At 39.2% G+C, this 24981-nt stretch overlaps 1 protein-coding gene across 3 annotated transcripts in view; it reads left to right on the top strand.

Moving 5' to 3' along the window:
• Positions 1-24981, top strand: part of RBM6 (RNA binding motif protein 6) — a 105286-nt gene that overhangs the window by 28513 nt on the left and 51792 nt on the right. Inside the window, exon 6 of one of the 3 annotated variants that reach the window (XM_061196842.1) lies at positions 17966-18039. The exons of the other annotated variants lie outside the window; for them this stretch is intronic. Coding sequence (XP_061052825.1) covers positions 17966-18039 — 74 coding nt within the window. The remainder of the gene's footprint in view (positions 1-17965; positions 18040-24981) is intronic. 3 annotated transcript variants of the gene reach the window in all.

Here is a 24981-nt window from a genome sequence, read left to right on the forward strand (position 1 = left end):
CGAACAGACTCCTGCAACAGCTATTTTGTTGAAACCCATGAATAGATCCAGAAGAGCTTTCTTTTTGACCTCTGTTCTGTGGTCTGAACTGCAGATTAGATTTTCAGAATATCCTCCTAGTATTTTAGAGTACCAAGTTTGGTCAGTTTCTTCAAATCTTATTACAGAAAAAATAATCAAAAGTGAAATGCCATGCACTCAAGGTATTGGACCAGTATTTTTAGGACTACACATATGAAGTGGTTTAAAAACAAAGGTAATATTTAAGCGATCTATTTTGCAGAATTTTAAATTGAAGAAGTAGAGCATTAGTCTTTTCACAAAACTTAGAATTTCAGTAATTCATGTTAAAGAACTCTTCAAGTAAGAGTAAGCCATATTTTTGAGTAGATAGTTTACTTTTAAACAGTTTACCATGGAATAAAATTTTTGCATTAACTAGATAGCTTCTTTCAATTGGTTCTACAGAGGAAAACTATCCACAAAAATAAATTTTTGTGCTTGAAATAATCTGGTGTTTGAGTTAAGTACAGAAATTTTTTTTCTGTAATTTGACAACAAACTCAGAAGCATTATTTCTCAGGAAGCTATTGTTTCCTTGTTTTAAATACGTCAACTCTAAATTTGTGGAAACATGACTAAGGGTAGTTATGTTGTTCTCGCACACCACTTTTTTGGCAGGGAGGGGCATGTGTCTCATACAGACTTTCTTGATTTACTATTAACTTTGGGAATTAAAAATAGAATTTATAGGCTGCCGTTGCTTTTTGACTCATAGGGCAATAATTTCAGCTTTTATCTTCTTTCATGAACTGTGCTTTCGTTAAGTATTGGTATTTTTAGGAAAAAGACATGTCTTGATGTTTAAATAGCAGCAATTGCAATTCTTCCATTTCTTTAGTACTCATTGACTTTCTATGTATATTGTCGGATTTATTAGCAGAGTAAAACCTACATTAACTTACACGGTTCACAGAGGGAGTTCTTAAATTTCCTGGCTGTGGTAGCTATTAAAATTGTAGCTGGCACACCAGAGATATTGATACACATGTGAAATCATTCAAGACAGGACAGTGGTTTTAAAAAAAAAAAATCAGCTTTCAGGAGATGCACTTTTCTTGGCATTTTAATATATGAAGTGATAGTATAATAAAAAAAAATATGCACATACATATATGTGTGTATATATATATATACCTTTTAAAATGAATGGATTGGATTACCAGTCCCATGTTATCCATATTACATCACTGTGTGGCAAGTAGAATGAACTTTTTAAATTATCGGTCAGATCATGTTATTCCCCTGCCTAACACCCTTTAACACCTTTCCATCTCAATTGGAAGAAATTCCCAACTTCTTGTTTTGACTTACACAGTCCTGCATGAGTTTGCCCTTGGCTGTTTGTCTGACCTCATCCCATACTGCTCTCCACCTTTCTTATTATACTCTAGCCACACTGAGCCTTTCTGTAGTCCTTGGCGAATAAAGACTTCTTTCTCTGTCAGGGCCTTTGCACTGCTCTTCCCACTGATCCTCACTTGTCTTTTGGGATTTAGTTCTTGGCTTCAGTTTCAACTCTCAGAGGCCTTGCCTCACCATCCAATCTAAAATCACTCCTCAGTCATTTTTTATTGTATCTGGGTTTGTCATCATAAGATTTATCACTTTGATATTTTTCTCAGTGGTTTTGTGTGTCTTATTCCTCTCACTAGAGAGTTAGCTCCATGATAGCAGGAGCCTCGTCTGTCTTGTTCCCTCCTGTTTACCCAGTTCTTGACACTATGCCAGGCCCTGATGGGTTCCCAGCATGCCTGGAATGAATAATGTGATGTATGTGGAGTAATGTATATGGAGAGCAGCTGTGGTCTCCTTTCAGGTGAGGTGCATTAAAAGGTAGTTTAGGTTTCACAGCCGTGCACTCTTATGTATCTGCTGAAGAACATACCTTGAAACAATCAGATGGTCTGAGAACTTTAACATTTACTTGTTCAAAGGTTTTGCGTGAATTTTAGTAGAAATGGTGTCTTTTATAAATGGCAGTCAATTTTTTAGGCTAGGATAACCTGCAGAGACCATGTAGGATGGATGTTGATCATAAGAGGGGGATTGTGGGGTAGAGTTCATCCTTTTAGTTGATGTATTGGGGAGCTAGTCTGTAACAGAGAAAACATTAATGCCTCTTCACTGACTCAAGTAATATCAGTTTAATTTTTGTCTCATTTAGAGCTGTGTAAGTACAGGGCCACAACTTCTATCTAAAATCTGTGGGGTCAGATGAATTTATGAATTTTTCTGAATATAGAAAGGTAATGTGGTACGTAGCTCATACATGAATTATTTCTCCCAGTGGGATGTGTATCAGACGTAATACTTCTGCAGCAAAATGAATATTCTCACTAAGAAGATGACTATAAAGAGACTAAGTGTAGTATATAGGTCAAGATTTGTCTCCAAATGACTTCACTGAAAATTTACCAAAAACTTGGTATTTAGGGGATATTTGGATTTTGGAATTGCAGATAAGGGACTGTGAACCCACACATATTGTGTACGTTTGAGTTTTTCTATTGCCATGTGCAAATATATAATAACCCTATTAGTTGTAAAAGTACCTTGACTTACATGATTATATTCCTGGGGAAAGTATCAGGAATGATATGTCTTTTGGTGACTGAGCAAACAAATTCTGGTATACACATACAATGGAATACTACTCTGCAGCAAAAATGATGAAACTATGTGTGCATGTAACAACATGGATGAATCTCAAAGGCATTATGCTAAGTGAAAGAAACTAGACTCAAAAGGCTACATACTGCCCTGAAAAGAAATAAAGTACTGATACATGCTACAACTTGAATGAACCTTGAAAACATTATGCTCAGTGAAAGAACCAGACACAAAAGACCACATATTGTCTGATTCCATTTTTATGAAATATCCAGAATAGGCATATCTGTAGAGACAGAAAATGGATTGGGTAGTTTGGTGGTTGTTAGGGGCTGGAGAAGAGGGAAAAGGGGAGTGACTGCTTAATGGGTATGGGGTTTCCTTTTGGGGTGATAAAAATGTTCTTCTGGAACTAGATAGTGGTGATGGTTGCATAACACGGTGAATGTACTTAATGTCACTGAATTGTACACTTTAAAATGGTGCATTTTATGTTCTCTGTATTTGATTATAATTTTAAAAAATACTGCATACTGTATGATCCTATTTATATGACATTCTGGAAAAAGCAAAATTATAGTAATAGAAGATAGTGGTTGCCAAGGTATTGGGGGAAGAGTTGACTGTAAAATGGAAGCATAAGAATTGGGGGGCATAATGGAACTGTTTTATATATTGATTGTGGCAGTGGTGTATCAATGTTAAATTCACTGAAGTTGGTAACTACTGTGGTTATGTAAGAGAACATCCTTATTCTTAGGAAATGCACAGTGAAGTTTTTAGAAGTAAAGGACCATGATGTATGCAGTTTTCTCTCATGGGGTTTAGAAAAAATATTTGATGAATATGGAGAAGGAAGGGAGTAGATATGACAACATGTATCAATAGATGAAACTGGTAATGGGCATATGAGTGTGTTCTTTGTACTGTTCTTGCAACTTTTTTTGTAACTTGGAAATTATTTCCAATAAAAATGTGAAAAACTGACGTAAATCTGATGTATCCTATTTTTAAACAATCAGCAGAAATCTTGCAAGATAAAGACTACAGTGAACTATTTCTGTCAACAAACTATAGAGCAGTGGTTCTCAGAGTGGATCCTGGACCAGCAGTGTCAGTACTACCTCTGAACTTGTTAGAAATACATATTTTCAGACTCCTTTCTAGACCTTCTGAATCAGGAACTCTGGGGGTGGGGCCTACCAATCTCTGCTTTAACAAGCCCTCCATGCGATTTTTTTTTAATGTTTATTTTATGTATTTATTTATTTATTTGGTCGTGCCAGGTCTTAGATGCGGCTGGCAGGCTCCTTAGTTGTGGCATGTGAACTCTTAGTTGCAGCATGCATGTGGGATCTAGTTCCCTGATCAGGGATCAGACCGGGGTCCCCTGCATTGGGAGTGTGGAGTCTTAACCCCACTGTGCCACCAGGGAAGTCCCTCCATGCGATTTTTGATGCACCCTGAATTGTGAGAATGATTGCATTAGATTATTTGTTTATAGTCTTTATTCTAGAACTTTTTTGCACCGTTTAAAATAGACAGTAAGCAAGTGGACCTTCTGTAAGTAGAAAAGCCTAATGCATATGTGCCTTAGGAGCCCATGGCAGGGCCTTGCCTACCTGATATCAGTTCTGCTGTACAGAGCTGGGGCAGGAACTGGAGTAGTGTTGATGTTATTTTATGTTCTTAGTTGTTCTTTCTGTTTATGTAGCATACTTCCTCCAGAGGTCTTGGAATGGTTGTAGATGTTCTCATTCTCACAGTGTTTCTCTGATATTTGAATGCAGACAGAACTGCTGTTGATTTTTAGATGGACTTGAATACTGACAGTATAAAGCTTGCTGTGATTTTTTTCCCAAAGGAATTAGTATCATTTAAGTAAAAACAGTATAGCTTACGGATTATGTTTCCTAATAAGTCTCAGACATAGAAAGTAACTCTCTTACAGTAAACTGAAGTGCTACAGAATTGTTTTAGTACTGCTTCATTAAGTAGTGTCAGAAAGTTAGAAGGTTAATAGGGTGGTGTTAGTAGGAAGAAACAATATCTTGCTTTGATTCTGTCAGTGTTCATATAGTGAGTGGACACAGTTTTTGTGACCCTGTGAAGGAAATTTCTTCTTAGGAAGTAAGCATTTGCAGCAACCGAGTCACTTGGTCTCGTACCCTAGCATTTTGGGTATATTGAAAGTGTCAGAGGCTCTCTGCATTTATTAAGGAAGCAGGCTCATATCCTTTTATTTTTCACAATTGAAATGGTTTGAGTTTTTACCTCTGTGTTGATAAAACAGAAGTGCCTTCCTTAAGAAAAGAAAAAACTCTGAGAGGATGTTTCAGTTTAGGGGCAGAAATCCATTGTGAAATGGGTTGACACTGATGATACAAGACATGCATAGTTTATGGCATTCCAGATGGAGTAGCTCAACATGATTTATAAAAAATAAATTATAGTTGGAAAATGCAAATACACATTTTTGCTTTTTTTTTCTGGCACTTACAGAATAGACAAGTAAAACTTTTAGTTCTTAGGGGAAAACTGACCAATCAGAAAATATCACACTTACTTGTCACATCTCTAAAACTACAGAAGATGTTTTCAACCAGGAGACTTACTGGGTTTGGTACCACATTTGGGGAGGGTGTTTACAGATGAGCCTTAAGGAAAGGTGGCTGAGCTTTAAAAATAAGAATGTCTGGGAAGCCAAGAGGCACTTTTTAGGGCTGGGTGGGCCTTGTGGAGGCAGTGGATGGACTCTATGGCTGAGCGGAGAACAGTACACCTGGAGAAGAATCCTGTGATGCGGTCCTAGAGGGATCAGGTGAACTGGGGAGAGGTGCTGGAACTAGGGTTAATTTTAGTCATCCTTGGCATTACCTGGGGATTGGTCTTGTTTATTTCATTTTTAATGTTTCCCACCCCAAAGACTTTGAGTAGAAGGTCCTGTTAGAGAATATGGATGTTTTGTGACTCTTACCCTCACTTTAAGGGATTACCTCTCCTGAGAGATTACCTTGGTGTAGACTCTGGAAATGGACAACTTGGCTAAGTACCATAAGCAGAGACATGAGCGAGTTGTCTCTGATGATGATGTATTCTGAACCTCATTAGGTGGTGTGTTACTTACTGCAGAATAGGGGCTCACTGGACTATTGGGAATGATAGCTTGAGGTCCCTGTAGACTTTATAGGAGCAGTAAGGCACTAAGGTTTAGTGACTAAGGGAAGTTTGAGTTTAGGTCTGTCAGCTAGTAAGGGGAGGGGTAGCCTAAGAGGATATAAGTATGTTTTCAGGGCTTGGTCAGGTGTGGGTACTTTTGAGGGTTTGTTGCTGACTTTAAAGTAGAATCCCAGTACTGTTTTGGAAAGCAAGACTTTAGAATTTCTGGTTTGTTTGTTTTTTTTTATAAAATGTATTTATTTATTTAAGAATTTCTGGTTTTACTTAATCTTTTTCTTTGGGGTAGTTAACTTTCCTAACACTTATCAAGATGAAACTCATTTTCTATTCTGGGAGCTGGCTTATTCTTCAATTTAAGCTTCCTTATTAAAACCCCTTAAGTTAGCAAGGATGGTTAGTGGTAGTTTGCAGCCCTGGTAGGGAAGTTTTAATATTTTTATTGACTTTGTTATTGGGCTCCCTGCATGCTACCTTTCCTTGGGGCTTTTGGGTGTCGAGTCTTTTTTTTTTAATATGGTATTAATTGATTGATTGATTGATTGATTGATTTATGGCTGTGTTGGGTCTTCGTTGCTGCACGCGGGCTTTCTGTAGTTGCAGCGAGCAGGGGCTACTCTTTGTTGTGGTGCGCAGGCTTCTCATCGCAGTGGCTTCTCTTGTTGCGGAGCACGGGCTCTAGGCACGCAGGTCAGTAGTTGTGGCTCACGGGCTCTAGAGCGCAGGCTCAGTAGTTGTGATGCATGGGCTTAGTTGCTCTGTAGCATGTGGAATCTTCTTCCTATACCAGGGCTCAAACCTGTGTCTCCTGCGTTGGCAGGCAGATTCTTAACCACTGCGCCACGAGGGAAGTCCTGGGTGTAGAGTCTTAATCTGGATCTGAGAATGGGACATCCTTCGCAGCCCAAGGCATCACTTTATTCAGAAGCAAGGACCACCAGCTTGGCAGTTTTTGGTTGGTAGACTATGTAGCATTGGAGGTCTCTATCTAAACCACACAGGACATCTGGAGGTAGAACAGACAGGTGACAGTATAGCATGACAGTGATGAGCAGATGCCTTAATTGGCAGGTTATATTCTCTTCCCTAGAACTATTTGGCTGAGATGGAGTTTGCCTCTCTGAAATGCAGAAGGTGTTTGAACTGTTTATAGCCCCGTGTCGGTTCACTGCCTTTCTGAGTTCCTCACTCTTCTTTAGGTAGAATTGCTTCTGGCTTCTATAGTCCTCACTTGTCTTTTTGGTCAAATGCTTAGGTGGCTTTGTCTGAATCTTAGTTTGTATAAGGCTGTATGGGGCTTCCTGTGCCTTTTGGTAGTTAGAATAATTCACTGAAGAGTTCCCTCTGATGGAGTAGCAAGAAGAAAAGAGTCATTAATCAGCCTGCATAGTGCAGGAGCCTGCTTGAGTCCCAGCTTCAGTCCAGGGAGGAAAAGTCATTTATACAGTTACCTTCAATGGGAAGCAGATAGAGGCCATCCATAAAAACTATTTATGGGATTTAAAGTACATTGGCTTCTTCCTTTAACTTTCCCCTTGCAGAACATCTGATTTGTGCTCACCCTTTCTAGCTTACATTCTCTACCCTCAGAATGTAAATTAAAGCAATTTTCCCCTACTTCCATGTTTCTTACTTAGGTTATCACTTAGGTCTTCTATCTAAGTTAAATACAAGCCTCTTAGGAACTATCTGGTGGTAATGGTTACACTACTTTGTGAATATACTACTGAATTGTACACTACTGAATTACACTACTTTGTGAATATACTACTGCATTTTATGGTATGTGAATTACATCTCAATTTTAAAAAATAAGCCTTCTTGAAAATTGGTTGACAGCTTTTAGAGGCAACAGGATTAAAAGAGAATAACACCTAGGTGAATGCTTGAAGGTAATCACTGGTCAGAGAGATCAGCAAATAAAGTGATGTCCCCTGAGTTTCAGAGAAGTAAAATAAATCAAGACTTTTCATCGGTATTATAGGAAATGATCAGACAAGAAGTAGAGAAAAATGCATACAGATGGACCTTTTTTGTGTGCTTTCTGGAAGGCTCATTGTACCTCTGTTCCAATGCATATTTTTTAAAAAGAATATTTTCAACCTCTAAAAATGTAATTGGGTTGTAAGAATTTGTAAATTCTCAGAGAGAAGCTGTTTTCTACATAGGAGACCTTTGGAGGCCTTGAAGGTCTTGGTTATTTCAGTCTCAGTATTAGGGAAGTTTCTCTACTATTTCTCCTTACTAAAAGAGGGCTGCTTTGCCTTCAGGGGAGTTGTTTTTTTTTTTTTAATAAATTTATTTGTTTATTTATTTATTTTTGGCTGTGTTGGGTCTTCGTTTCTGTGTGAGGGCTTTCTCTATTTGTGGCGAGCGGGGGCCACTCTTCATTGCGGTGCGCAGGCCTCTCACCATCATGGCCTCTCTTGTTGCGGAGCACAGGCTCCAGACGTGCAGGCTCAGTAGTTGTGGCTCACGGGCCCAGTTGCTCCACGGCATGTGGGATCCTCCCAGACCAGGGCTCGAACCCGTGTCCCCTGCATTGGCAGGCAGATTCTCAACCACTGTGCCACCAGGGAAGCCCCCTTCAGGGGAGTTTTTAAATGATCTGGAGCACTTTGAGATGTTTAGAGTGGTCTGAAACGTGACTTCCAAACCACCTCAAAATGTACCTTAGGAACCAGGATAGGGGAAATGGTAATATTTCATTTGTAGAACTTAGTCCTGACTCTGTTGAAAGAATGTTAGTTTTGTTGTGGTATTCCCTCTTTTGGTTTTGTGGGGCCTACTGTTTTTTGTTTTTGTTTTGACCACGATTTTAAAAACTACATTTGGACTGGAAAGAGAAAAAAAAAGATATTCATTGGCTTGGTTTATATCTTTCATGGTTCATTCAGTTGTTTTAGGGGCAGGGGGAACAGGAAAAACAAAGTAAAACAAGACAAAAAATTCCTTTTGTGTTTATTTGAATGCCCACCAGTGCTTTTGCATTTATCAGAAATGAATGTTGGTTGTCACAATCGTCAGATACATGTTAGAAAATCCCATGGTACAGGAGTTGGGGTGGGGGCTGTGGAATAGTACTTCATAGCTCTGGTGAGGGAAAGTGACTAGATAAGATCATTTTGATTTTAATTTTATTTATTTATTTTTTAATTGAAGTATAGTTGATTTACAATGTTGTGCCAGTCTCTGCTGTACAGCGCAGTGACTCAGTTATATACATGTAGACATTCTTTTTTTATATTCTTTTCCATGATGGTTTATCAAAGGTATTGAATATAGTCCCCGGTGCTATACAGTAGGACCTTGTTGTTTAGATAACATCATTTTAAAAAATGAATCAAATGTCCCTGACAGGGTAGGAAAATCATTGCTTAATAAATGAAGCTTAAGCTTCATTAGTTTTTCCCTAATAGCCTAGCAATTGAATTTGTGTCACAAATTAAATGATTTCCTGCCTTTGCTTGTCTTCAGATCAAAGAAGAAAATATTAGTCCTGTTGTCTTATCTCACACTCCAAGCTACAAAAATTCCTGGTAGCAATGTGTGAGGTTATGTGTGAATTGGTGGTTAAATAATATTTGTGTAAGTATTGGGATATGTTTCTTCAACCTGAAAGTATTAGTTAACATTAGTTAACATGTATGTGCTAACTTTGGAAATAAAATATTGGATGAGTAGATCCTCTCAAGAAATTTTTGTCAAAAATTCTGACAGACTTAATTTTAATTTCTAAAACTATGCAGTGGTGTTATGTTGAGGGAGTAGAGTGTTCTGTTTGTATAATTGTAAGTAATTTAAAATTCTATATTTTTTAGAAAATTTTTCATTTTAGCTTTCAGATTAATATCAAGTCCTAGAAAGTGCTCACCTTGTTTATCAGACAATGAGTATGTTTGACAATGTACAAGCATATCTGATGAAAGGTTTTGGTAAATCTTTGTCAAGAATAGTCCTAAAAAAAAAAAAAAAAAAAAAAGAATAGTCCTGTATTTTAAAATGACTGTATGGAGGACAAGTGCTGTCAGTAAGTTAGCTGATTACAGTGGTGTTTGCAGTTGAGCTTGGCATGGGGTGGTGGGGGTGGGGGCGACAAACTTCATGTAAATTGAGAAATGGAGGTCTGAACATGTTCTGGAGTGATGTCAGCAGAAAGCGGTGTATGCCTCTGTGTCATATAGGCAGAGAGATGGTGAGAGATTTTTTTTCCTCCTGACACCAACCAATTCTGGCACTAAGTGGGTGTCCTATAATTCATTTCAGTTCTGACACTAACTACCCAGAGTTAGCATCAGACTCCACAGGTTTAAGGGCTTAGTCCCACAACACTGCCTTTACTTCAGATGCCATTCACAAGTATCAGATCCCCAGGTTACCCATACATCTGTTGGAGGGTCTCACAATCCCCCACCCCCTTCAGATTTGATAATTTGCTAGAATGGCTCACAAGACTCAGGGAAACACTTAATCAGTTTATTATACAGGACCAGGTGAAGAGGTAGATAGGTACTTAGGTCTGGAAGGGTTCCAAGCGTAAAAGCCTCTGTCCCATGGAGTTAGGGTGCATCACCCTCCTGGAATGTGGATATGTTCACCAACCTGGAAGCTTTACAAATCCCATGATTTAGAAGTTTTTATGGCGGTTCCATTATGTAGGCATTATTGATTACCTCATTGGCCATTGGTGATTGACTCAATCTCCAGCCCCTTTCCCCTCCCTGGAAGTTAGGGTATGAGGCTGAAAGTTCCAAGCTTTTAATCAAGTCTTGGTTTTTCTGATGACCAGACCCCATCCTGGAACTATCTAGGAGCCCACCAGGAGTTGTCTCATTAAAACAAAAGACTCATCGCTCTTATCACTCAGGAAATTCCAAGAGTTTTAGGAGCTCTGTGTCAGGAAACTGGAGCAAAGACCAAATATCTCTCTATGATACCACAGATGGGGATCCTAAAGCTGTATCTGGTTGGTACCTGCTACCTTTTGTTGGACTTCTGTTCTCTATTACAGGGCATAGATGACCTAGGCTCATGGTCTGGTCAGCATGAGTCTCACAGAATGCCATCTGCCTGCTAACTCTTCTCTAGATGCTAGTTCACTTCTGGAATAGTTGAGTGGCTAGGCTAGTGTGATCTGCTGTCATCTTGAACAACTTGCAGCTCAGAAGCCATTATCTTTGTAGAACCTTCCCAGAGCCCCTTAGAACATTGGTGAATTGTCCTTTTTGTACTAAGACCCAAGGCAGTGGGGAAAAAATGTTTATGGGCCATACTTTCTTTCCCAGTCAAAATGAAAATAGCTTTGTGACCTATGGGAAAATCAGATATGTTTTTAGTATACACTAGAAATCAGTGAGGAAATTCATCAGTGCTAAAATTTTAGCAGCAACACAGGGGCAGCTGTCTCATCTTTAGTCCCTGAGAGTGCTTTGTAATAGAAGCACAGGGGTACTGCAATGTATTATCTCATGCACCCCTGAAACCACCCTGCAAAGGAGTTACCATCATTGCTACTTGGCATATGAGATAACCCAGGCCCAGAGAGAAGTGGCTTGCCTGAGGGCACATGGTGAATTAGCTGTAGCTTCTTGCCTATGTGCATAACTGTAGAAGTTACTTTCTTGTGTGTTGCTCCAGTGAAGATACTCATTACAAGTGATGTGACATTGACTGAGCGCCACTGCGTGCCGGGTATTATGCTAGTGTTGGGTGTACAGAAATGAAAATATCCCCCTCCCCCACTTAGTCTGGGACCTCTATTGTTCTGGGATCATCTCTCTGCATGGGCAGTTTGCTTCAGCATTGATGCTACTCCTCTCTTGGGTGATCCTTTTTGCCACTCCTGTACCATCTTTCCTGTCAGGTTGGAGTGTTCTTAGCTGGGGGGAAAGACTCAGATCTTATTTCTGGTGGTTGCTCTGTAGGTTTTTTTGGTTGTTTTCAAGTGAACAAAAATTGAACTAGATCATTGGCTCTAAAAAGAGTAGTTGTTCCCAGATTTTAAAAAAGTCCTGGGGATTTAATATACAGGGTTGTGACTATAGTTAACAGTACTGTGTTGGATATTTGAAGGTTGCAGTAAGAGTTGATCTTTAAAGTTCCCACCACAAGGAAAACAAATCGTAACTGTGTCTGGTGATGGATGTTAACTAAACTTATTGTGGTAATCATTTTGCCGTATATACATATATCAAATCATCATGTTGTATCCTAAAAGTAATACAATATTATTTGTCAATTATAGTTCAGAAAAAAAAAATAAATGTTCCCTTTTTTGACTTACATAGCATTTTGAGATGGTCTATGCTTATCTACTTGTCACAACTCTTCCATTAGACTAAGCTCTCTGAGGGCTAGGACACTCCCCTCCTCTGTGCTCACATAGCGTTGTAAATGTCAGTGGAATTGAAATGAGTTGAATAAGGGTGAGAATTTCCTAACAAATGTTAATCTGGGCCCGAGAACCATCATCAGAATGAAGTGACCCTAAGATTAATTTTGGATTTTGAAAACTACTTGAAAATACAAACCAAAAAAAATATTTAAAAAAAATAACCAGCAGGTGCAGATGGAAAGCTAGATAAAATAGAACCATATGCAGTTTTCAAATATTTAACAAGTAATCATCAGTGCATATCTTCGTAGTTTCATCTGTTTTATTATAAACCAGCAATCCTTATATGCATAGTTGAAGGAGAGAGAATTGAAAGTGCTTATAAGATGTCAAAGTGATGATTTCATATAGGCCAGTTTCATTCTTCCCAGATGGTATTTTGACATGTAAGTCAGATATTTTCCTAATTTTCCTAATGAAAGCTGCAGGTACATACTCATTTGAGGTTTTAACATAGCAAAGTATCTGTTGGAAATCTTTCACACAGGCCTCCTTTGTCATGTTATTTCCATTGATGGGAATTCAGATACCTGGATCAGTTCTGTTTGACTTTTGTTAAAATCTCTAACCTGATAATATTTTACTTTTCTTCTAAACACCTATATTCCCAGTGAAATGGAATTAGGAAAACAAGACCGATAGAACTAAGCCCTCTTGAATCTCTATTAATATTTTTCATGGTGCTTTTTATATTCATAATGCTTTGTTTCCACAGAAATATTACTCCTTGTTTAAAGGGAAAAATCCCTGTGTTTTCTTTTTCCTCAAAGATACCCAATAAAATTAAAAAAATTAATTTTTCCCTCTGCCTATGTCCTTTAAAATAAAATCCTGATTCTTTTTTACATTTCATAGTTGGTATGTATATTTTGGCCTTTTTCAAAGTCAACCAGTACTCTCCTAATGGGAAATTCAACTGGACTTGTTTATGTTTAGTTGGGTTTTTCTTGGTCAGTTTGAATATAGGGCTGCTCATCTCATTTGCCTAAATAAAAATCTTGGTGTATAACTGTTATGAAAACTGGGCTTGGTGTATAGACTAACAGTTGGCTTGAATGATCAAGGGCCGTGTTTGTCAGCATCACTGAGTCAGCTTTTCTAGGGACAGAGACTAAAGAATTAGTTCTGGGATTGGATATTATTTATCAGGGCTTTGTTTTCTGTACCTTGTTTTCCCCTAAGCACCTGGTTAGCTATTATCACAGATACTTTTTTGGGGAACAGGCAACCACATGGTTAATGAAGATGGAGAAGAATTGAAAATTTAATATTACCTTTATAGATTTCCTTCCTTGGCCTTGTTCTCATCCTTCTCAACTGCAAAAAAAAGTATAAGGAGCATTCACATTTCTATGAGAAATCTATACATTTAGGTTAGAAAATGGAGTAAGATATGCTTTTTAGTAGTCATACAAATAAGCCACAAAGACCCATCAGCCCACCAGGTTTCTTCCCAGCATGTGATGATGGAAGAAAAAGGTAATAAAAGAGACTTTTTTATTACTCTTTTTAGGTGAGAATCTGTCTGTGGGACTGTTAACACTGAGTTTACCATCTTGATGATTCCAGATGGTTCCTAGCAATTCTGAATGCAAGGTTGGTTGGTAGTCTTCAGAACATTTAGGTCTCTGAGTGGAACATCTTCTGTGTCTACTAGAACTTTTTCTGTGAATTATAAAATTACATTTGAGAACTAAAGGAAAAAAATTCCAATTATCTCAATACAACCACTGTAATCATTTTTGTTTACAGTTGTGTCACATTACATCATTTTCAGATTTCTGTATATTCACCTGTGCTTGCTCAACTCCTCTCCCCTACCCCACACCCCATTTTCCCTCTCATGGAGTGAGCATGAGAGTTGGGGGTGTGACTCGGCTATGGCTTCAGGTGGTCTCTCCAGTTTTCTCTGAGGATGAGCATTCACTATGCTGGCTGTGATTCTGTTATTTAAAGTGATATATTTTTCATACATTATGGCCCTTAAATGCAAGCCAACCTCTTCATCTGGTGTCAGCCAAAAGAAAAGTGATCTGTTGCGACGCTGGAGGAAAAACTGGCAGTGTTGGACTTAACCTATATTGAGAGATGGTATGTTGTTCTTCACCTTGGGGTGTTCAAGTATGATATTGAAAATGCACGGTTTTCATCTCATATGCTGACTTTTGTCTCTAACCTCTGAATTAGATGCAACTTCATTGTATTTAATTCTAGTCCTTTTTCCTATACACATTTTATATAATTGTTCTCAATTTTAAAGTTTTTAAAATATACTATATTCAATATACTATATCAAGTATCTTATCATATTGTAATTTTTATAGCCATCATTTACAACAAGACTTTTGGGTTTTTGTCTTTTCAGAAGAATTTTGATAGCCAGTATATTCAATCCATGAAAGTGAATGCTTTCTAACTTGCACAGTCAGGCCCACTCACAATGGTTCTGCCATAGATATTTTAGAATAAAAATAACTGTTGTGCTCAGATTTCAATATTTCTTAACTATAGACATAGTCTTATCTGTGCTCAGGCATGTGGGATCCTTTCTGTGATTGGGCTCCGTGGAGGTTGGAAATCAGATTAATTTATACAGTGTAGTGGTTAATAACATCAATTTGAATCTGGACTGACTGGGTTTGAAGCCAGGTATTGCTACTTACCATTGAAGTGATTTTGAACAAATTACTTGTTCTTTCTTTGACTGCTTCCCCATGATGGGTAAAATGAGGTTAATAATATTTACCTTATAGGATAGTCATGTGAGGATTAACTATATGTAAAATATTTAGAATACAGTCTTGCACCTACAAGTGCTTTGTAAATATTACTTGGTATCATCACCCGTTTTGGCAATTTATGAAAATCCTTATAGTGAAACTCTGAGTCTTGGACACACAAAATGCTTTGGATCAAGATTGGGTACTTTTTAATTATTTATTTTTAAAATTTTAGGTATTATAGTTAAACTTTTTTGCTTTTTCTGGCCACACTGCATCGTTTGCGGCATCTTAGTTCCCTGACCAGGGATCAAACCTGGACGCCAGCAGTGAGAGCACCGAGTCATAACCACTGGATCGCCAGGGAATTCCCTAAACTTTAAATTTCTGTTTTTGTTTGATAGCTAAAGTTTCAGGCAGAAGAAGTTGAATGTTGGGCTTATAAATTTAAATATTATATCTGAAGTACATTGTCAACATATAGTATCTCAGGATTGTATAGAGATGCTATTAGATGCTCATTATATCTCCTCTAGATGCTCATTATGTCTCCTCTAGTATCTTTTCCTTTGCAGTGACATTAGTATCAAAGTCTGTTTGTTCTTTAGCAAAGTATGAATGTTGCCATGAATCCTTTCTTTTTCTGCACATAGATTCTGTAACAATAGTTACTTCTTTAAGAACAGAAAGGAAACTCAGGGCTTTGCCAATTTGGTGTTGGTTCCCTGTGTTTTTCATTTTGGCAGCTATGGAGAGGGTTTGCTTTCCACACACCTGGACGCTCCTTTGACAGTGTTCTGTAGAGGTAATCAACACACTTGAGAGTATATCTGCTTGTTCCGTGGCTGCCCCTTTCTGATTGTGGACATGCATTTGAATGTTTACAGTAGATACTTGGTGATAAAAGGAACTTTAGTTGCTTCTGCTCTTCTGCAGTGTTTCCCAAGAACACTCAGAGCCCTTTACAAAATGCAGAATGTTTTACGTATGAGATGTTCACTGAGTTGAATCAAGAAAATCCACTTGAAAGGAAATATGTAACAAAACAATTTCTGCTGTTAATAGGGTATATACAAATGCATATACTGTTTCTCTAAAGTAGTTTCATTTCTCCAAATAGTTACTAATCAGAGAAGACTGATTTTGTTGTGGTAAGTTTAAATAGAGATTCCAGGGGTTAGTTCTAATCTGTGTTGGTCAAAGCTGTGAAATCAGGTACAAAGTCTCTGTCCACCTAAGGTGGTGCTGAGATTTCTAGTAGCTTTCTTTTCTTCCCGGTCATTTCCTAAAATTCAAAGGAAGAATCAAATTATACCATTGTAACATTTCGTAATGAACTTGGAGTATGTAACAGATCTAAAGCCTTACCTATATCATAATAAAACATTTCAGGCCATTCATTCCATGTGACAAGGGATCCAACCCATTTCACCAAGTTTGGTCTGTTTTTAAGTTATATTTTCTCTTGCCCTAGCTTTTTTTTTGTTGTTTTCCTTTTCCTTTTCCTTTTTTTTTTTTCTTTTTTTGGCCTTTATTACCTTGATTCAATGATACCAGTTTTCTGTTATTATATATACTTTGTGCTCAAAATTGACCTAGGTTTTGTGTGGTTTCTCTTTCCCTGAGTTTTATTTCTTTTTTTTTTTTTAAATAAATTTATTTATTTGTGTTTTTAAAAAAATTTTTGGCTGTGTTGGGTCTTCATTGCTGCACACGGGCTTTCTCTTGTTGTGGCGAGTGGGGGCTACTCTTCATTGCGGTGCGCAGGCTTCTCATTGTCGTGGCTTCTCTTGTTGCAGAGCACGGGCTCTAGAGCTCAGGCTCAGTAGTTCTGGCACACGGGCTTAGCTGCTCTGCGGCATGTGGGATCTTCCCGGGCCAGGGATCGAACCCATGTCCCCTGCATTGGCAGGCGGATTCTTAACCACTGCACCACCAGGGAAGCCCCTGAATTTTATTTCTTATTTGAACAAATCACATCTTTTTCTTGGTGTTCCATCTGCACAGTGTCGCTCCTAAAGATGAACTTCTTTATCCTGTGAGGCAGTGGAGGAAACATGGAAGCCACTTGTGGAGCATTGCTTTAATAAGTGTATTTTTGTAGTCATATGGTGGCAGTATCAAGGAAATTATAGGATGGGGTTAGTGTTAGAGTTTATCAGCTTGTAAATCCCATGACTTCCCATCTCATGGGTCACGAGAGTCACAAATGACACTTGCTCAGGAAAATGGTGAAGGGTGTTTTGTACTCTGATGGTACATACAATTCTTGAACATTGTACTGATTGCTAACAATTCCTGTCTCTCCCCCAGCCTACCCCAACTTTGTGCATAAGCACAGTTTTGGACCCAGCCATTTGTACTTACTTATGCTTTTACACCTTCTTCCTTTTATAAAGATTTTAGCTGGCTTATGACTTGAGTTGAAACAAGGAAAAAAAGAGGAGACCTGATAATGGTCTGTCCCCTGCCAACCAGAAGCTTCCTGTGGTATATAGTTGCCTCAGTCTGTCAGCACTTCTGTCTTTGAAGGTGGTTTCTGCTTGATAAGTGGTGGCTATTAGCATAGCTTTGAGATAATTGCTTCTCCTTCCTCTCTCGGGATACATTTTTTTTTCCAGATACTTTCCTGTTCTTGTTGACCTTGTTTTTCCAGAAGACTCAGCCTGTGGTTAAAATGTTTCGGGTCCCCCTTTGAACTTCCTGTGGGATTAACCAATTCTGGGGCACCCTCACCAGATCATCAGTGCTAAAGAGGGCAAAGAATCTTCTTGGTTAATAGAAAAGGCCATTTTGGAATGACTTTCTAAATCCAGAAACATCCAGACTTTCCTTCAGTACTTTTTTCTGTTTGGGGTAGCAGCTTTGCCTAGTACAGGGGAGGGGGGGGCTACGGGGAGGGCTTGTGTTTAAGGGGTTCAGAAACAGGGGATTTAAGTGTGTCTTTTGTGTTTTCAAGGCACTAACACCACTCCCGTCTGTATTTAAATGCTGTCCCCAGGTTACGACTATGGCTATGTCTGCGTGGAGTTTTCACTCTTGGAAGATGCCATCGGATGCATGGAGGCCAACCAGGTTGCTTTATACTTCGGTCAAATGATGCTGGAAGGATATATTTTTTATGTATGGGGAGGGAGGGCTTCAAATGGTTAAACTTTGGAAAGGTACCAGAAATCTGTATTTGGAGCATACCACATTCCAACCAGGAGAAACTTTAAAAGAAGCTGGGAAGATTTCTCTAGAAGAGTTAATGGGCACAGAGTGTATTTTAAAAAATAGCATTCAGTTGTAGTTGCACCATATTCCAAGGACAGTAGATGGAAAAAAATGACAGGTCTGGAGTGCTTCCCTTTGGAATGTGACTGAGCTTGGGATCCAGATGCAAAGAATGATCCTTGCCTCTCTGTGATCTGAAGGAACTTCCTGGCACAGGAATTCTAGGTCAGTACTTACACCCAGACCTAGGGTGAAGACCACTGATGGCAATTCCTGTGGCACTCAGGTCCTGCCTGCATGTGCTACTTGTGGAAGAGGGCCAATGGGGAGAAGAGAGTTAGTTGTTGATTGTTGGGGTCTTTTGCATTCATCATTGTTCTTTGCAAATTGGGGTTTCGTACTCAAGTTCTTAGCTGCATATAGTCAGAGCTGGTGAATCTGAATCTGTACTCACCTTATGTTTGAAACACCTAGATGTATTTAGCTTGCCACCTAGAACTGTCATCTGGGTCTTTAATTGAACGCTGCCTGGTAGTTTTGGGAGGAATTATGAAATGGATAGAATCCTTGTCATCGTGTTTCCTTGGGGAAAGTTGTTTTCTTTGTGGTGTGTTAGTTCCTCCATCTGTAAAGTGGGAGAAAGAAGCTTAGTGATACAGTTTGATTTTTATGTACCCACTGCCTGTGCTTAACATTGTGATTGCGATGCACCCAGAATCTTAAAAGAAGGCTCTGCCAGAGAAGAGTAGTATTGCATGAGAACTGTTCCTCTTTCATAGCCTAATGCCCTTTCATCAGCTTTGTTCCATTCAGCATGGCTCATCACACTTAACTTTTTCCCTTCTTTGACCATGTTCCCCCTTTATGGCAATGGAGATGACATGCTCTAAATCCTCTGGGATCAAGAAGTAATTAGAGGAAACTTGACATATCCATTCCTATTGTTAGTAGTATAAATACTGTTAGATCCTCAGAAAATGACTGCATTAGGACCATATCCCCTTGACAGAATTCTTGTTGCCTGATTTGTTCAGTGTCCATCATTGAGTCAGTCATTTAATAGATACTAATTATGTGTCAGAAAATGCTATCTGCCAATATTTGGAGAGAGGAATAAAAGTCCTAGTCTGTATGCTTATGGTTGATTCCATTCTAACAATCTGTCCTAATTTGAGAACATTCATTTAATTCATAAGCATCTTGTCTTTATCAGTGAGTAATCTTTAAATCCTTTGCCACTGTACTAAAGAATATTGTGAGTGGTAGAAACATAAATGGGGAGCCATGGCAGATGCCATTTCTTTTGTACCATTCTCCCAACTGTGTGTTTCTCCTAGAGGGATGTTGCTTTTTATCAGAGCTATTTAATCTTAAAAACAACCATATTGTGTCTTAACTGCCTCTTCCTTCTATCCCCCAAAAAATCCTATCTAAAGTATCCAGCCTCCTAAAGAGTAATGTCAAATAGAACTAGGGCAGCCTTCTTTAAAAATAAGGATTATCCTTATGCTGGATTTCTGTTAGAGGTACATCTGGAAAAATGTTCATTTACACAAGCAGTGTCAAGGGGGTGTGGCCTATAGACATATCTCCCCCAACCCTTCCCACCCATTCTTTGAACACTCTTAGGACTCCCAGATCCCTCATGAATGACCTTTGCCCAGTGAATGGGACACCAGAATAAAGCAGGAGCAAGGCCAGAATTTTTCTAGATGTGAAATAGAATGTTTTGACGGGTAACCATGCTCTTGCATAGGGTACCATATGTCACTCTGTGCAGGAGAGCAAGTAAGAGACAGCCTCTGTCTTCTAGGACCTTATAATCTCATACTAAGAAAGGTGACAGAGATTATGTGGTACTCACGGATTCCATAGAGTGTTCTCTCAGATAAACTCCAAATTCTGTCTGATAACATTTTCAGTATTCACTGGAGTTATTTCTTAATAAGGCATCACCATACCCTTATTCAGTCAACCCCATTTCCTAGATTTTTATTCTTCCCCTAGCCATGGGACAGAGGTCACACTGCTAACACTGCCATGCAATAGAATCCTCTCGCTGAACTGCATAGACTTCATGATCCAGTCAATATTCTTTTAATAACCTTTACCACAGCTCAGATGTGTACAAATCATTCTGATGAGAAAAATTTTGAGAATGGAATATTCAGGGGGATTTTTGTAATTAGGTAGTATAGCATAGAAAAGAGGAGTGTAGGTTCTATAGTCAGATGTTACTTCCTAGCTGGGTTGTCTCTGGCAAATTTCTTAACCTCCCTTGGCCTCAGTTCCCTCTGTTACCAGTACCTCATGGGACCCTGGAGTGGATTAAACGAGATCATGCATTCATGAGTGCCTGCTGTGTACTAGGCACCTTTCTGGATGCTGGAGATGCTGCAGTAAATGAGACAGATTATATAACTTCTGTTTTAGTGATAGAAGTCAGAGCATAAGCAAGTAGACAAATTTAAAATAATATATGATAGTGCTAAGTGCTATAAAGATGATGAAGCAGGGTATTGAGAGAATGCATATGAGGGCAGTTTTAGATGAGGTGGTTAGGGAAACTTCTTGAGGAATAACATAGAATTTGAGTAGTGACTCTTGGTGCATAATGTATACAGAACACTTAGCATAGCATCTGATATCTAGTAAGCATTTGAAATTAGACAGTCATCTCCTCCTCCTCCTCTTCCTCTTCTTCATGTCAAGTAATTTCCAATCATAATTCTGGGAAAAAAATTTTTATATCTGGATTTTCCTTAAGGAAATGGATGTGGATCAAGCTCCCAATAACACAGCAGTTTAAAATCTTATGAGAGACATAAGAATGTGAGGGAAGAAGTCCTTACTCCTTGGAGTAAGGTGCAAGTGTTTGTGGAAGATGTCTATTCATCCATTCTCCTTCCCTCCAAGTTTTACTTATAGACCAAATTAGTATGAATTCTGAGTCACCATCTACAGAGCACCTTTGAGTAGTCTGTGTATATGCTTCTGAGGAGGGTTCTATGAAATGCTTTGGGTTGAGATTTTTATAACTCTTCACTGTCCTGACTCTTGATGTGAAATGTCTTTTATTTATCATTGACTGATACTTGTAAGTCTGGGGAAGGGGATAAAGGAGGTTTCTGCCAGCTTGCTTTGTCAGATATTGTGGGGTATGTGTGCATAATGAGGTTGTTCAGGATGATAACTAAGGCCCCTCTAGCCCTTTCCCAGTGCCTTAATGGAGACATCAAACTAGTAGGATGCTCTGTAGCAGTACTGAGCATGGTGGCCAAGGGGACTCATCAGGGCATCACTTAGCCAACAGCTGTCTGTCTGGGAAAGTAATTTCCTACAGAGGTCTGTCAGCTCATACCTTCACCATCTCTGTCTAGGAGAAGTAGAAAGCCAGCAAACACTGTGAGATGCAGAACCTTTTATTCTATCCCTTCCTGGGAAAGGTATTTCTAGCAGTGTCATATACCCTTGGCTTTCTTTATTGTCCAAGTCCCTGGGGATTGAGAGTGACTATTATCTCCTTTCTCTTTGTGTGCCATTGCACTGGGACTTGGGGAGGGGAGTAAGAAGCATTGTGTTAGAATATCTCTCAGTGGTTGCCCAGTTGTGCTAGTTCTCTCAAACTGTTGTCATTTGGTCTGCAGCATTTTATTTTCTCAGATTTGCAGGTATGATGTTTGTTGCCTATTTCTGTTCGACCAAATAGTCACTAAAGTGCCCTTATAAAAGGGCTCTGGGAGAATAATTCATTTCTCTGGAGTTTTTACTCAACTTTATTAGCATCAGTGACCTTCTTTAACTAAAGATGACTTGGCTACATGACAGAATCAGCCTGACTTTATAAAGTGCAAGGGAAAAGAATGCTGTTATCACCTAACATGAAAATTCCTTCAGACACTGGCTTTTTCTAGTATGTGGGATGAAGACTGTAGAATACATGAAGTTTTATGAAATAGTGTTTTTTTGTGTCAACAAACTTAAGAGAGTTTGAGTTTTTGAAGATACCAGGATGGCCAGGGTATTTCTGAAGGTATGTGAAGGAAGCCAGATCTTAAATGGGATCTGTCCTTGTGGTTAAAATGAGATGAATAGGGAACGCTTATGTTTTGGGGGATGGGAAGACTTTGTTGAGGCCATGATGGAAAAAATGAGCTGAGACTCAGTTTGTTGGAATCTTATTTAAGTTGTTAGCAATACTGTATGAAACATTTCAGTACTTGAATTGTGTGCTTTCCAAGTAACAAAAAAAAATAATCTTTATAAATTCCTGCAAGGCTGTGGCGTTGCCTAAACCCTCACCCTAAAACTACTTCACTGAAGAGAATGTGGCATCCTGGCCAGAGCTCAGCTGTATAACTTGTGGCTTGAGTCATGCCATTCTTTCTGGAAATTTCAATTTCAGTACCCTCTCCTGAGTGCCCTCAGTAGAGGTATTGGTGGGAAACAGAAAGGAAAATGAATTCTAAAATGTGTGTAAATCAACAATTATTGAAGATTCTCACTCTTCCGGAGAGTTGGGGTATTCTGGAGAATTAAAAATTATTTTAAGGGGGACTTCCCTGGTGTCGCAGTGGTTGAGACTCTGAGCTCCCAATGCCGGGGGCCCAGGTTCAATACTGGGTCAGGGAACTAGATCCCACATGCATGCTGCAACTAAGAGTTTGCATGCCACAACTAAGGAGCCCGCCTGCTGCAACTAAGACCCGGCACAACCAACCAAATAAATAAATAAATAAATAAAATATTTTTTTTAAATGATTTTAAGGATTGATGATCTGATTATGCAGTTTGGTTACCTGTCCAGTGATTGAGTCTTGGCTGGGCACCAGGCAATATATCATAGTAGTTAAATATATGGACTCTGATCTCCATCCAGCTAGCTCAGTAGGTAAATACATGGACTCTGGAGGCAGACTGCTTGGGGTTGCTTCTCAGCTCTGTCACCTTGTACTATGTAACTTGGGCAAGTGGCATAACATAACATCTCTGTGTCTCAGTGTCCTCTCATACTTCTAGGGATTAAATGAGTTAATGCATGTAAGGTGATTAGAACTGGGCCTGGCACGCAGTGAACATTGAGTGTTTATTTGTTATTAACACATAACTTCTCATCTGACTGGACAAGAAAGTCCTAAATTATAGCAGCTCCAGTTTTGGCCTTATGGAGTATATGGTTAAAAAAGGATTTAGTGGCAGTGTCCAGGGGATTATTTTTACATCAACGATACTTCTTATTTAGCCTGTTGATTGGGACTGATTATCAGGTCTCTCTAGGTGTTTCTCCTGCCTCAGTGATCAAATCTTAAATTTTCTCAAGAGGAAGTGCAAGAGACATACCCCATGTGGGGCATGGAGTATGGTTAGACCACACTGGGAATCTAGCCTGTGACCTTAAAAGCCTAAACTCTGGTAACTAGCCAGTGGCGTAACTAGCCACTCTCTCAGATTTTTTCCAATAATTGTAAAAGGTACTCTGAACTGGAGTCAGTTTAGTTTTCTTGAATTTGAAAAGTAAACATTTATCATTTGGCAGTTTTAAGGGAAATTTCCAATGTGTCTCCTATGATGAGGTTTATGATTATTTTTGTTACACATGGTTCATTTCTGTGGATTGAAATAATTTAGTTCCTAATTGGTTCTAAATTGGACATGTGCCTGTATATTTTAACCTCGTGCTTTGATGTTGCCATATTTCTTTCAGCTTGTATTTTTTTTAAATTTATTAATTAATTTATTTTTGGCTGTGTTGGGCCTTCATTGCTGCACGCGGGCTTTCTTTAGTTGCAGCAAGCCGGGGCTACTCTTCGTTGCGGTGCGCGGGCTTCTCATTGCGGTGGCTTCTCTTGTTGCAGAGCACGGGCTCTAGGCATGCATGCTTCAGTAGTTGCAGCACTCGGGCTCAGTAGTTGTGGCTTGCAAGCTCTAGAGCGCAGGCTCAGTAGTTGTGGGGCGCGGACTTAGTTGCTCTGTGACATGTGCGATCTTCCCAGACCAGGGCTCGAACCTGTGTCCCCTGCATTGGCAGGTGGATTCTTAACCACTGTGCCACCAGGGAGGCCCCCAGCTTGTATTTTTAGTTAATGTTTGACTTTTTTTTTTTTTTTTAATTATTTATTTATTTATGGCTGTGTTGGGTCTTCGTTTCTGTGCGAGGGCTTTCTCTAGTTGCGGCAAGCGGGGGCCACTCTTCATCGCGGTGTGCGGGCCTCTCACTGTCGCGGCCTCTCTTGTTGCGGAGCACAGGCTCCAGACGCGCAGGCTCAGCAATTGTGGCTCACGGGCCTAGTCGCTCCGTGGCATGTGGGATCTTCCCAGACCAGGGCTCGAACCCGTGTCCTCTGCATTGGCAGGCAGACTCTCAACCACTGCGCCACCAGGGAAGCCCCAATGTTTGACTTTTTATAAAAATGAGATTGTGCAAAGTGCTAATTTTGGAACTTGATTACAGACAGTTATTGAAAAAAACAAGCAGAATTTGTATAATTCTAATTAACTAGTTCAGGGGTTATACAAAGGCACAGTTCCCTTTGTGGTCTTGGTTATAACTTTGGTTTATGACTTTGTATACCTCCAGACAGTATAGTGTTAGGAGCACAGACAGGTTTAAGATTCCAGCTTCATCAGTTCCTAGCTCTTTTGTAACTTCTGAAGCTCAGTTTCCTCATCTATAAAATTGAGGGATAATCACAGTACCTAACCTCAGAGCAATTGTGAGATTAAAGTATGTAATGTATGTGAAGTGCTTGGTATGGCAGCTGGCATGTGGTATATACTCAGTAGTACAGGGTGATTCTGTAA

This window comes from Eubalaena glacialis, chromosome 7, assembly GCF_028564815.1.
Source record: "Eubalaena glacialis isolate mEubGla1 chromosome 7, mEubGla1.1.hap2.+ XY, whole genome shotgun sequence".
NCBI lineage: Eukaryota > Metazoa > Chordata > Mammalia > Artiodactyla > Balaenidae > Eubalaena > Eubalaena glacialis.